Raw genomic sequence first — 13,189 nt, forward strand, 5'->3', positions numbered from 1 at the left:
GTGTTTTTATGTTGCATGTGTGTGTACATTCATTTGTATATGTGTTTTTATTGATGGATGTGTGTGAAATGTGAATATTTTATATATCTACTACACCCTGTCTCTCCCACAATGGTAGTCCATTAACAGATACAGCCTCATGATCTCTTTGTTTACCTGTTGGTAGCTTTTGTCTCTCTTAACTGAAGTTATTTTCTCTCAGAATTCAGGGTGAGCTTGGACTGGGGCACATCAGTGGCTGCTGTTATCTGCAGTCTGTTCGCAACATGTGTTTGCATACCCCCTTAAGGCAAGGCAGGGTAAGTTTATTTATGTACTATCTATTAATATACTATCAGTAGCCACTGCATGCCCCCATCCCAGGGGATCAACAGCAGAGGTTGCAGAGGGATGAGGAGTGGAGGGTAACAGATGTCCCCTTATTAATCTTCCCATGCCTATTATTTATGCAAAGCAGATGGATTCCCACCGCTGATCTACAGTATATTGCAAAGACCAATCCTATATACTTGGCAGGTGAGGGTTAGCATATCATTTAGAGTAAGCATGACATGCATTTTCCGCTACTCTTTTCTAAGACCTCACTGGCCTTTCGTTAATCTCAAACCAAACAGCCCGGTAACTCTCCTTATCTATGAAACCCAGGGACTGAAACAGTCTACAGGAGACATGATTTGTTTCGTCCACGAAACAGTACACGGGATACCCCTTCTCCAGCAGCATCTCGGAGACGCGTGACACCAGCGTCCTCGCGTATCCTCTCCGCCGGTACTGCGGTAGTGTGTGGAGCAGACCCAGTGCGCAGTGGTGATACAGCAGAACCCAGGCCACGGGTCCTCCCCCCATTGGGCCATCCTCTGGTATGACACACAGGTTAGGGTGGTGCGTGATGTACCCGAGCACGGAGTTGTAGCTGTTGGCGTCGCCACCGTACCTCCAGGTGCTGTTGACGAGTTCTGCGTGTTCAGGCCGGAGAGGCTGGATCAGACAGCCGGGAGCACTGACAGGAGGAAGAGAGCAGGGTTAGCTCCTAGCAGACACATAGCATTTGCGATGGTCTAATAGCCACCCTTGTTAGCCCACTGCAAGCTACTACGTACTCCTACCATACACATAGCATTAGCGTTGGGCTGATAGCCCAATGATGTTTCCTTAATTTCCCTTGGGATTAATAAAGTATCCATCTATCTATCTATCTATCTATCTATCTAGTACAAGCCACTATGGATTCCTACTATACACATAGCATTAGCGTTGGTCTAATAGCCACTGATAGTAGCCTACTACAAGCTACTGCTGACAGGAGGTAAAGAGCAGGGTTAACTCCTAGCAGACACATAGCATTAGAGTTGGCCTTATAGCCATTGATGTTAGCCCACTACAAGCTACTACTGTTTATTATTATCATGATGATGATGATGATGATAAACTTAACAAACTAAAATAACCGGGCTGTGAAATTTTTAATCGTCCGCACCAAACAACACCAAAACCATCAGAATCATCACCATTCAGACAAGCTGATTAACTCAAGTGAGAAGGCGAACAAAACCAATTATTCTGCTTAAACCTTTCATGAGCTTGGAGTTGAGCGGGGTTCTCAAGCATAAACACACGCATCGTCGCCTGTGTCCGAGAGGGAACTCTGTGCTGTTCTGCAAGGTCTTTCACTGCACTCAGATAGTTCAAGTCAACGCCTTCAATGCAGGAGAACACCATGCATACACATTTAACATGAGCACACATAAACAGTACATACATACAAATCAACATACATAAAGTATGCCTGAGGAGTCACCCACATCATATGCCATGTTGTTAACTATGCTAATCATTAACTGATGGAAATGAATGAATAAATGTATTAATGAATGAATTAATTAATACATTTTTACTTTATCATCTTTGTACCTGCCAACAGAGTGTACACACTCCAGTCCAGCACCCCCGGACTGCCCAGTAGACTCTTGAGACTGTCCTGGTCTCTGGAGTAAGTGCTATGTATGTTAAAGTCCCCCTCACGATCATGCGTACCCTGTGTGGAAGACAGGCCATACATTAATGCACACTCATATACAGTATATTATAATAATATATACAAGCCTATATGTGTCGTGTGTAAATGTAGCATATGCTCATGCCTGTATACATGCATACATACATACATACATGCATACATACATACATACATACATACATACATACATACATACATTGTCGCAGCCCAGCTCTCAGCACGACACGACCAGGGAATTCCAAACCATTATTCTTTTATTAACTCTTTAAATGATGAACTTAGGCACTCAAACATTACAACAAAAGGTAGTCAAAACTAACAGAAAATAGGGGAAGCCCTACGCCTTGCACCCAGTGCAACCAGCGCCTTCCCCTCTGTCTCGCTCACTCTCTACCTCTCTCTCGTCGGCTCTTACTGACTCTTTAAAGTCTTTTGTTTGACTAGATTGGCACTAATCAGCCACTAGTCAAACGATCTACAGGTGAGCTTCCAATTAGGGAAAGCGCGACCTGCCTAGTCCCCAGAACACCTCCCCAGGGTCCTAGAGCCTGCCCTGTATAGTCCTAGTCACCCATTTTAACCTAAGTGGGAGCCTAAGAGCAGCTTGGGCTACCACAACATACATACATACATGCATACATACATACAAACATACATACATACATACATACATACATACATACATACATACATACATACATACATACATACATACATACATACATACATACATACATACTGTACATACATACATACATACATACATACATACATACATACATACATACATACATACATACATGCACACAAATACATGCATACATGTATTCTGAAATGTAGTTTGCATTGAATGATGGCTGTTGTCTGGAGGATAAAATGTAGCTAGCATGCCGGCATATCTCTTGTGCCTAAGTATGGCCTTGTGTTTTATAGGTTAAGACATAGCATCAGGTCATGAATATCTGATTTTACACACCTTTGACTTTGGCTTGCACACTATGGCTTTGAAGTCAGGCCAGGAATCTACAATCACTTCCAGGTTATGAGGTTTACCTCTGTTGATATTGAACAAACAGCCATACACCTGTATAGCAATTTAAATTATAATTGATATTATTTGATATACATATATATAATATATATATATATATATATACATATATACTGTATGTTCAATATTTCAAAACACACATCTCGACTAAGACGGCTAGTTTAACTTTAATGTCCGGTAGACATCAATCTTATTTACTTGATGGCAAGCAAAAACAGAGGTCGTCTACAAAATAGAAAAAGTTTAATTTAAAGCTGTGCAGATGGTCTAATGCTAAAAATAAATAAACTAAAAGAACTGTTCTTTGTTCTTTCTTTCTTTTATAAAAAAAAAAAATCAAGTCAGAGTTGACACAGAACCCTCTATGACTAAATAACTATCAAAGAGACAATTCATTAAAAAGTAACTATTACCTTCTCATCACAGTTTTAAACGTTTTAACTGTTTAACCAACCCTGTGAGTGAATAAAGTGAATAAAGACAATTTCACTTAAATAACATTACATTTTCTGACACATGTAGGCCCTTTGAAATCTGTTTTGGTTGTTTTAGTGTAGTGAATAACAAACCTTTAGGGATTCTGGGAAATGTAGTTTCAGAGCCTCCTCTGCCTCCATTTTCTCAACAGGGCTCAGCACTCTCATGCTACCTTGTGGTTATACGCTGGTACTGACCACAGTGGCACACGAAAACAGGCCTGCTCAGGAAACAACGTTCACTCACAGACATATAGACAAACATACATGTGCATGCACACACACGCACACACACTATGTGAGGTCAGGTTACAGTAACTGTCCAGAACAAAAGATTTAGGAATTTCGAGTGTATACCTGTCAGTACTCGAAATTCGAAGGTCGTGGACTCGTACTGCAGAAAACCACCTAATATACTCTATATATTTTTAAAACATGCATTCGAGAGAGATACACCTTTTTCCTTTGTAATTGGCAAACAAATAAGGGAAATTACTTCCTGGTCTTGTGTTTCATCCGAGTCTCAGGCTCCTGCCTTACACTCCTCCCATCAAACACAATGACACAATGACACACATACACGCAGACACACACAGACACATGCACACACACACACACACACACACACACACACATTCACTCAAACCCTTTGTGTTTGTGTTTGTATAACTCTATGTATGAGTGTGTGTGTGTGTGTGAGGGAGTGTGTGTGTGTGTGTGTGTGTGTATGTATGTATGTTTGTGTGTGTGTGTATGTGTGTAGGTGAAACTTATTTTTCAAACCCAACTCGGTAGCAGTGCTAGTTACTGTGACATACATTTCCCATCAGGCTTTTGCTGAGTAGGTCATGTGACCAGGAACCAAGCACACAAACACCCAGCGTCTGCCGTGACAGACAGAGAGAGAGAGAGAGAGAGAGGGAGAGAGAGGGAAACAGACAGAGAAAGAGGGAGGGAAAGAAAGATCCTGACATCAGATCTGAATAGGTCATGTGACCAGGAAGCCAGCAGACATAAACAACAAGCCAGTACGAGAGAGAGGGAAACAGACAGAGAGAGAGAGAGAGATCTCCATGGCTAAGGTCTGAAAACAAAATGGAGGTGCTTTACACACGCTGAGACTGAGGATATAAACAGCCATGCAGAACAGACTCCACGGCAAACGTTGACTATCATTAACACTGCTGGTATGATTTCGGAGTGTGCGTGTATGTGTGGGTGAGAGTGTGTATGAGAGAGAGAGAGCACGAGTACATATGTGTATGGTTTGTTTATGCAGCTGCATTGGGCACGTGCAGCGTGCGTGCGTGCGTGCGTGCGTGCGTGTGTGCGTGCGTGGATATAAGCAGACTGGGAATGCCAAACCCAGCCTCTATGACTGTAAGGGAATGCAGCCTTCACTGACTGTAAGGGAGTGCAGTGTTCCCTCACAGAAACAGCTCAGTTTCTTTCATATCAGGGCGTTTGTTTGCTTCTTTAACTCCGCATAGGAGATTACAGGGATTAGGCCGTCACAGAATGTAGATGGGGAACAGCTCAAGGCCAAGATATATGTGTTATGTCCATACTTGAGTGGTTTTCATATACTGTCACACAGATTGTTACCTGTTATCCAGATAGCCATGATTTATATATAAAGTCATAGAGGTTGTTGACATTTTTGTCACACTATCACCTTACTGTATTGCAGACAGGGTGTTTTTTTATCTCTCTCTTTGTTCTTTGTTTGCCACATTGTTGTCACATCAGTCCAAATCTCTCACCCCCCCTTATTCCCTCTCTCTCACCCCCTCTCTCTCTCTCTATCTCTTTCTGTCCAGCTATTTTTGAGTTGTTAGGTTAAGGCGAGCTGGGCTGGGTGGGTATCAGGGCCTTAAATGCTGACACACACAGAACTCCTCACCTACTCAGGGCTCAATCAGATAGCAAAACTCTTATTCTAGAAATCTTTCTCTCGCTCTCTCTCTCTCTCTCTCTCTCTCTCTCTCCCTCTTCCTCTCTCTCCCTATATCTCTTTAGCTCTGTCTCCCTGTCTTTCCCTCTTTCTTGCTCAGTGCTCATTCACACAAACATCTTATTCTAGCCTCTGTTTCTCTCTCTATTCTCTCACCCTTTCTCTGCCTCCTCTGTTTCTCTCCCTATCCCCTTCTCTCCCTCTCCCTCTATCTCTCTCCCCCTTCCCTTCTCTCCCCCTACCTTTCCTAATGTCCCTCTATCTCTCCCCTCCCTTTCTTATCTCTCTCTCTCTTTCTCTCCATATCCATCTATCTCTTTCCCTATCCCCTTCTCTCCCTCTAACTCTCTCCCTCTCCCCTTCTCTCCCTCTCCCTCTATCGCTCTCCCTCTCACTTTCTCGCCCTCTCCCTCCATCTCTCTCCCCCTTCCCTTCTCTCCCCCTCCCTTTCTTATCTCTCTCTCTTTATCTTCCCCTCCCTCTCTTTCTCTCTCCCTCTCTTTCCTTCTCTCCCTCCCTCACTCTCTTTCTCTCCCTCTCCCTCCATCTCTCTCCCTATCCCCTTCTCTCCCTCTCCCTCTCCCCTTTTCTCCCTCTCCCTCTCTCTCTCTCCCTCTCACCCTCTCTCTCCATCTCTCTCCTTCTTCCCTTCTCTCCTCCTCCCTTTCCTTATCTCCCACTCCCTTTCCATTCCTCCCTCTCTCTCTCTTCCCTCTCCCTCGCTCTCTTTCCCTGATTGCTTTCTCATCAAGTCCCCCTATCTCCTAATCCACTGTGACTCCTGCTATCTGATAAAGACAAACAAAAACCGGCACGCAAAACTGCCTTACCGCATTTCTCAGCATTTCCCATGGTGTCTCAACTTGTAAAAGCATTGCTTAACTGCTGCAGATATTATATCTCACTGAGACATTAACGGAACAGCAAACAAGAAAGGAGAAGGTCTCTGATCAAATGACAGCCTTTATATACCCACAAACCTCTACCCTCTGTCTCTCTCTCTCTCCTGCTCACACAGACTTGAACACTGAACCAAGATGTCGTACATGCTTGCGATCCTCGCCTTCGTTGCCACGGCGACTGCTGTCGTCTTTGGCGACGGTGGGAGCCAGCGGTACGGTCCAGATGTCACGAGTGCGGCGGAGTTTGGGGTTGTGGAGCACAACCGCATGAGTAACTACCCGTACGCTTACAAGGTCATCTCCATCCTCTCCGACACCTCCCAGGTAAGTGTGCAGCAGACAGATTGAGTCTCAAGAAGCATTATGGAGTTTTGGTCTAAACACCAATAAAAAAAAAAAAAGATAACATAAATAATAAATAAAATAATACAAGCCACCTACGTCAAAGTAGAAGTAGCAGAAACCTTGCATCCTGCACCAGCAGCAAGTTGGCACTGATAAACGCTTAATGCTAACATGCTAACTGATGTCGATATTTGGCGATATTGTTGTTGGTGACCAGAACCAAAGATATACTAGTTCAGCAACTAGTGATACCGACATTGGCATGTACCATCAAAATTGATTTGAAGATGATTACAAAAGTAGTTCAGCATAAAATACATACCTCAGAATGTGGGAAATTGTTACGTAATGTTACTTAAAATTGTAAATTGACCTACATGGTTTTCTACATGTTTCTATTGTATATAAATGGCTGAAAACAGCATAATTTAGACATCAGCCCAGAGTTTGTGAACAGCAAACCGTAGCTTGTAGTTGGATTGTAGGTAAACATTAGTGGCCAATTTCTGGATAGTGTTGATTCAACACTCAGTACAGCATTAGCTTTAGACTACGTTTCAGTTCATGTTTACCAATAAACAATGCTCAGTAAAATCAAAATCAAATGTAATTAGTAAATTCAATTATTACATATTAAATATATAATTTAGGCACAATGCTATTATCCATTCATTTTCCACAGATATGAACACGTACAGTATCTATCATTGATTTTAGCTTTAAGATATTCGGATGCACTGAACACACATTATACAAGTAGGTTTATCTGGATAATTGAAACACACGTTATACAGGTATCGACTGTATATGCTGTGCAGGTGAACTCAAACACATACTTTTATACTGGAATGAGGTGTATTTGAACACACACACACACACACACACACACACACCAACATAATATTGTGAGTGTGCGCGTGTGCCCCCCCGAGCTCAATGAGTTTCTTGTCTTTCCCTCAGATCTATCCCCCGGCGCGTGTGAAGTACACCATGACAGTGAAGGTGGGAGAGACGGTCTGTAGAAACAAAGACAGAGTTAACCTGACTGACTGCAGGCTCCAGGCCCCACCCAATGCCAAGGTGTGTGTGTGTGTGTGTGTGTGTGTGTGTGTGTGTGTGTGTGTGTGTGTGTGTGTGTGTGTGTGTGTGTGTGTGTGTGTGTGTGTGTTTGTGTGTGTGTGTGTGAGTGACAATATGCAAGTGTGTATGTGTGCACTGTGAGCAGTGGCAGACTTTCCTACAGGCGGTATAGGCGCTCGATTCGCTCTCCTTACCGTTGTAACGACAGGTGAAAGTAATGATATTGCAACCTTGCGAGGTGCAGGCAAATGCACTTATGATGTACAATACACATTAAGGGTTGCTACAATATGTTATCATGAAAACACTAATGACTTACAAATGAAGTGTAACTATAAAACATTTTGTTCCACCGACCATAATCCTTTTTGTGCCTTGTTCTACAGACCATGATCTGCCAGTTTGTGGTGCTGGCCGTGCCCAACGCATCGTTCCCCACCAACAGCTACCTCCTCTCCAACAAGTGCAACTGATCCTGGATCAGGATGGGTTGACAGACTCCCCCTTCAACACCGTAGGACCCTCATCTCAATATCTGATCTTGTGGCTGTCCAAACAAAGTTATTTATTCTTTCTCTATCAAGTCTCTATCAAGTCAATCTCAATATTCATTTGACATTAATGGCCTTAGGCCATGAATGGTATTTGAATTCAAATTGTTTTGTAGACCCTCTAGTTTGATTACTATCTCAGCAGATTAGGATGCCAGCTTTCAGTCCTGGCTATACGTGTCCCTTTAAATAGATAACTAACATACAAATACAGCTCATTAGGCCTGCAGAGACACATGTGGCCCCTTTGTGTGTGTAGTGAGCATACCTCTTCATCTTACCGTCATTATCCCTATTCCCTATTGGATAGTTTTTTACCCACATGCAATCAGGATGCTGAAATGTCATTGAATTTCTTTTTTCCACTACAATTTAGTTCTCTTTTTTCTACCCTTTTCCTCCATTCTCCAGTATTTAATTAATTTATTCTTTAAATTGAACGGACATTGAGCACAAAGAGCTGATTAAAGATCATGCTCTCATTAGAGTAGCTTACTGTCCACTGTGGCTAATGTTAGCTCTGTAGCTAATGCTAGTACTAGCAGTGTGACAATTAATACACTGAGTTAAGATCATACACTCATTAGAGTAGTCACTCTCCTCAGTACTTCTGTGTTTTTATAGGGATTTCTGTGGATAATGCTACTCTGTGGCTAATGCTAGTACTGTGGCTATGAATACCCCAAGCACATTGACCTAAGTTAACATCATGCTCTCATTAGAGTAGCCTACTGTCTAATCCTAGCACTATGTCGAATGCTAGCACTGTGACCATGAATACCCCAAGCACATTGACCTGTGGATAATGCTAGTACTAGGGCTAATGCTAGTCCTGTGGCTAACATGAGCACTAAGTAGACTGTAGCTCTGTTTCTGATTTTTGGATTACAACTGTAACTCTTGTAATGAGTAGATGTCAGTAAGTACTGAAGGCACTTTGCAGAGTAATTGGCTGTCTGTTTTCTGAGAGTTGGTTGGTAGATTTTAGTTTCTGGTTACTGTTTTTGTGGGTGTCTGTGTGAACACTACTTTTGTCCTGTCTGTCTCCCTTAATAAATGTGTTGATAAAGGGACTACTGAATGTTTTGGCAATCATTTCAATAATTCAACTACATTGAAAATAAACAGATGGCACAGATACCAATAGATAATATTACCAGCGGATACAAATATAAATTTCCCGAAAGGTGCAAACAGAAAAAAACTGATTCTTCATCAGATCATCACAAACCTCACTTTTCTTGATTGCATAAGGGAGCACCACATCAGAGGAACTTCCCTCTCTCTCACACACACAAACACTCACACACACACACACACATTTGGTGGGCTGTGCTCTGTGGGATATAGTATTGTGTCTGAATATTCATACCGTATGGATATGATATTATTACCTTTATATTGCTTGCATATTTCTCTTACTGCCACTGACAGGTAACCATATGATCTAAAGACACCCACACTCACACAGACACACACTGTGAGGGACAGACTAGTCACCCCGGGTTATTTTGGGATGTGGGCCACTGGACGTGGTGTGGAAGATGGGGAAGAACGTGCAGAAGAAGAAGTCTCTTTTATTTAAAAATATATTCCGAATTATTGACATGGGGGATTCTTTGGCATCAACCCTGAAACATGTACGTATATACAATTAACAAGCAATTTCAAAACCAAAGACAGCTGCACTTAAAGTGCTAGAGACACTAGGCAGAACTAGGCATATTATTGAGCATGCTAGGCACAGATTCATTATTCACAAGTTCACTAGGAACATATTCATTATGCAAGTTCACAAGGAACATATTCAAAGAACAGCTTCACATGGAACATATTCAAATGACAGGTTCACGACAAACACATCCACACAGCTAGATACCAAATCGACTTAGCCTTGCAGATGGTAAGTGTTTTTTTAACGCCTTTCAAAGTCTCATGCATGTTCGATCTTTTTAAATGCCTTCTCCAAAAAAGTCTCTCCTCATGAACATGAGGCACCCTCTAAATACAATCAGGTCTCCCGGGTCCAGCTTCTATGGTGGGGGAGCCTGGATCCAACCATTGTGGTGGGGGAGTCCAAGCCACACCAGGGCCAAACTCCTCATGAGTAACAGTGAGAAGGGGAGGGAATTTCACCTTCTCACACTAAGATTCTTCATCAGATCACCACAAACTCTTTTCTTGATTGCATAAGAGAGCACCAGGGGAATTTCTCCCTTTCACACGCACACGCACACGCACACGCACTCACAGACAAACACACACACACACACACACAAGCACACACTCACTGACAGACACACACTGACACACACACACACACACACACACACACACACACACACACACACACACACACACACGCACACGCACACGCACACGCACTCACAGACAAACACACACACACACACACAAGCACACAAGCTCACATTCTTCTGTATCTAAGCCACTCCGAGCAGAAGCTGCCCAGCAGTCAGCATGAATTCACTGCCATTCAGGTTAGTAGTAGTTTAGTTAATTTACTCTTTTATTCCAGAGGTTCCGCTAGAGAAAAATGTTGCCGGTCAAAATGACCGGCAGAGTTTTCATTTGCCGGACATTTAAATGATAAGCCGGCCAAATATCTATTTCTGCTTCTAAATTAGCCTATTGAAGAAAACTGACGGCATGCGTAGCTTAAATAATAACATAATCAGGTAGTTTAGAATGCAACATGTTTTTTGCCAAAGTTTACAATGGGGGAAAAAAAAAACATTAATGTCTAATGCGCGTCAATAAGTGGCCTTTAATCGCAACCTGCTGTGGCGTTAAATTGAGCGCTGCAACATGGTCATTGCACTGCCTATGTTCAATGAGAGTAGAAATTTTGAAATGATTTGACCCTCTTGTGAATCCGTTGCATCGTCCTGCCTTTTCGCAGTGCTAACAAAACATTTTAATGTGACTATCAATTACCTCGCACCGGAACTTATCACCCCATAACGACATAAACGCCCGACATTTCGGCTTTTTTCTCTGGTGAAGCTGTTCGAAAATCTAAGGCTTCAGGTATTCAGTGTTTGCAAAGTTCACTTTCTACATGAAGTAGTTGTGTTTGACATGAAGTAATGTTTGATCCTTCTCACTCATCAGTTCGCTCCTTGTTTGAAACTGACGGTTTGCGCTTTATTTAAAATGCAGCATATGCGTGTTGTTTAATAACTTTGTAACGGCAGATTAGCCTGTTCCTTTCAAACATAATAAGGGCAGTGCACGTTTGCTTTATAGGCCTAAATATTAGGATTGTTGTCAAATTAAGATTGTGTTTGCGAGACAGGATTCATAAGAAATTCCAATCAGACAATTTGACCGGTGAGCTCTAATATTTTCGGACATTTCATTTTTTTTCGGACAAAGACCGGCAATTACCGGTCAACGGAAACGCTGTTTTATTCACATTGATTGTCTATACTCTTTATTCACACTGATTGTCTATACTCTTTATTCACACTGATTTTCTATACTCTTTATTCACACTGATTGTCTATACTCTTTATTCACATCGATTTACTCTGTGCAGACTTTCCTGTTACTAACTTAGTAGCTAACTATATCTGTAGAACTAACTCTGCATTAACAAGGTAACAACCCAATTCAGTTTGAATTGTTTAATAACTAACTAACCAACTGTGAAGTGCCAGTGTAACCATTTAGGTTAGTTTGTAATGATCCAATCACAATGAGAGAGAGAGACTCCACCTGTATATTATGGTGGGAGAGAGACAGAGAGAGAGAGACTCAACGTGTACATTACGGTGAGAGAGAGAGAGAGCGAGAGAGAGGGAGAGAGAGAGAGAGAGAGAGAGAGAGAGAGACTCAACTTGTACCTTATGATGAATTGCTTTGCTCTCTGTAAGATTCAGGAGACAGAAAATGTCATGTACTGTATCAGTCGGTAAATCAGTCAGTAACAGAGAAAGGTCTGACAACTCAGGAAGTAATAAGGGGAGAGTGAGAGAGAGAGATAGAGAGAGAGAGTTAAGGCCATTGTTTGCACACTGGATATTAAGGCTTCTGTGAAATTATGCAAAACCATAATTGTGCTCCTGCTCTACCCAAGCTTAACATGGCTTTATGATGACCTCTTGATGACCTTTAACCTTCACCCCTCACACAGGCGTACCCTGAGCCGCGTGGCCCAGGCCCGGGATCACCTGTCTGGGGTCATACAGGAAGGTCGGAGGTCAGGCCAGAGAGGGGTCAGCACCATTCCCGTGGGAGACGGCTGGTGGTTGTCAGGGAAGAATGAGGCCACAGAGGATACCCAAATCTACCCCTTCACCGTGGCAACCAGCGAGGAGGAGATACAGGTGAGGAGAGGAGGAATGGAGGGATGGAGGGATGGAGAAAGAGAAGGAGAAAGAGAAGGAGAGAGAGAAGGGGGAGCGATAAGTGAAAGTTTGGAGGATACCCAGATTGACCCTTCACTGTGGCAACCAGTGATGAGGAGATGCAGTTGAGGAGAGGAGAGATGGGAATGTGAGGAAGAGAGAGCGAGAGAGGAGAAGAATCAGACCACAGAGGATACTCAGAGACAAGGAGAGGAGGGGATGGAGGGAGAGATGAAGTGAGGGGAATAGACTGAGACCAGTGAAAGACAGGAATGGGTGAGATCATAGACGTTACAAGCATCCAGTCCCCTATGGGGGCTTTATGCATTGATAAGATGCACATTTGATTTTTATGTCATCATCTCATCTTTTTTTATATCCTGTTAGGACCTTTATAAATAGATTGGACATGAACCTGATCTTTTTATTTTTCCTCCTGCCAG

General features: G+C 42.6%; 2 protein-coding genes across 4 annotated transcripts; one reads left to right on the forward strand and one right to left on the reverse strand.

The window, feature by feature from the left end:
- Nucleotides 1–573: 573 nt before the first annotated feature.
- Nucleotides 574–3,712, reverse strand: LOC308377460 (glycine N-acyltransferase; the record flags this gene model as incomplete). Its single annotated transcript, XM_080854122.1, has 5 exons — nucleotides 574–1,000; nucleotides 1,571–1,697; nucleotides 1,912–2,035; nucleotides 2,994–3,101; nucleotides 3,638–3,712. 5 exons carry the CDS (start codon nucleotides 3,710–3,712, stop codon nucleotides 574–576), a joined length of 861 nt encoding a protein of 286 aa, XP_080710248.1.
- Nucleotides 3,713–4,459: 747 nt separating this feature from the next.
- Nucleotides 4,460–9,449, forward strand: LOC308377636 (cystatin). Of its 3 annotated transcripts, XM_080854360.1 has the most exons (5): nucleotides 4,460–4,731; nucleotides 5,365–5,402; nucleotides 6,517–6,724; nucleotides 7,706–7,825; nucleotides 8,212–9,449. In XM_080854360.1, the coding sequence occupies exons 3-5, from the start codon at nucleotides 6,536–6,538 to the stop codon at nucleotides 8,296–8,298; spliced, it is 396 nt and encodes a 131-aa protein (XP_080710486.1). In that variant the 5' UTR covers nucleotides 4,460–4,731; nucleotides 5,365–5,402; nucleotides 6,517–6,535; the 3' UTR covers nucleotides 8,299–9,449. The 3 variants fall into 3 exon arrangements, with proteins under 3 accessions (XP_080710486.1, XP_080710485.1, XP_080710487.1); XM_080854359.1 differs by lacking the exon at nucleotides 5,365–5,402; XM_080854361.1 differs by lacking the exon at nucleotides 5,365–5,402 and having other exon boundaries at nucleotides 4,460–4,626.
- Nucleotides 9,450–13,189: the final 3,740 nt, after the last annotated feature.

Source organism: Sprattus sprattus (genome assembly GCF_963457725.1).
Source record: "Sprattus sprattus genome assembly, chromosome: 1".
In the NCBI taxonomy this organism is placed as follows: Eukaryota; Metazoa; Chordata; class Actinopteri; order Clupeiformes; family Clupeidae; genus Sprattus; species Sprattus sprattus.

Excerpts from the sequence above, each read along its gene's own strand:
- LOC308377636 (XM_080854360.1), top strand. The coding sequence starts at position 6,536 with ATGTCGTACATGCTTGCGATCCTCGCCTTCGTTGCCACGGCGACTGCT. Across the intron at positions 6,725-7,705 it reads TCCTCTCCGACACCTCCCAG|ATCTATCCCCCGGCGCGTGT; the intron begins GTAAGTGTGCAG and ends TCTTTCCCTCAG. Across the intron at positions 7,826-8,211 it reads AGGCCCCACCCAATGCCAAG|ACCATGATCTGCCAGTTTGT; the intron begins GTGTGTGTGTGT and ends CTTGTTCTACAG.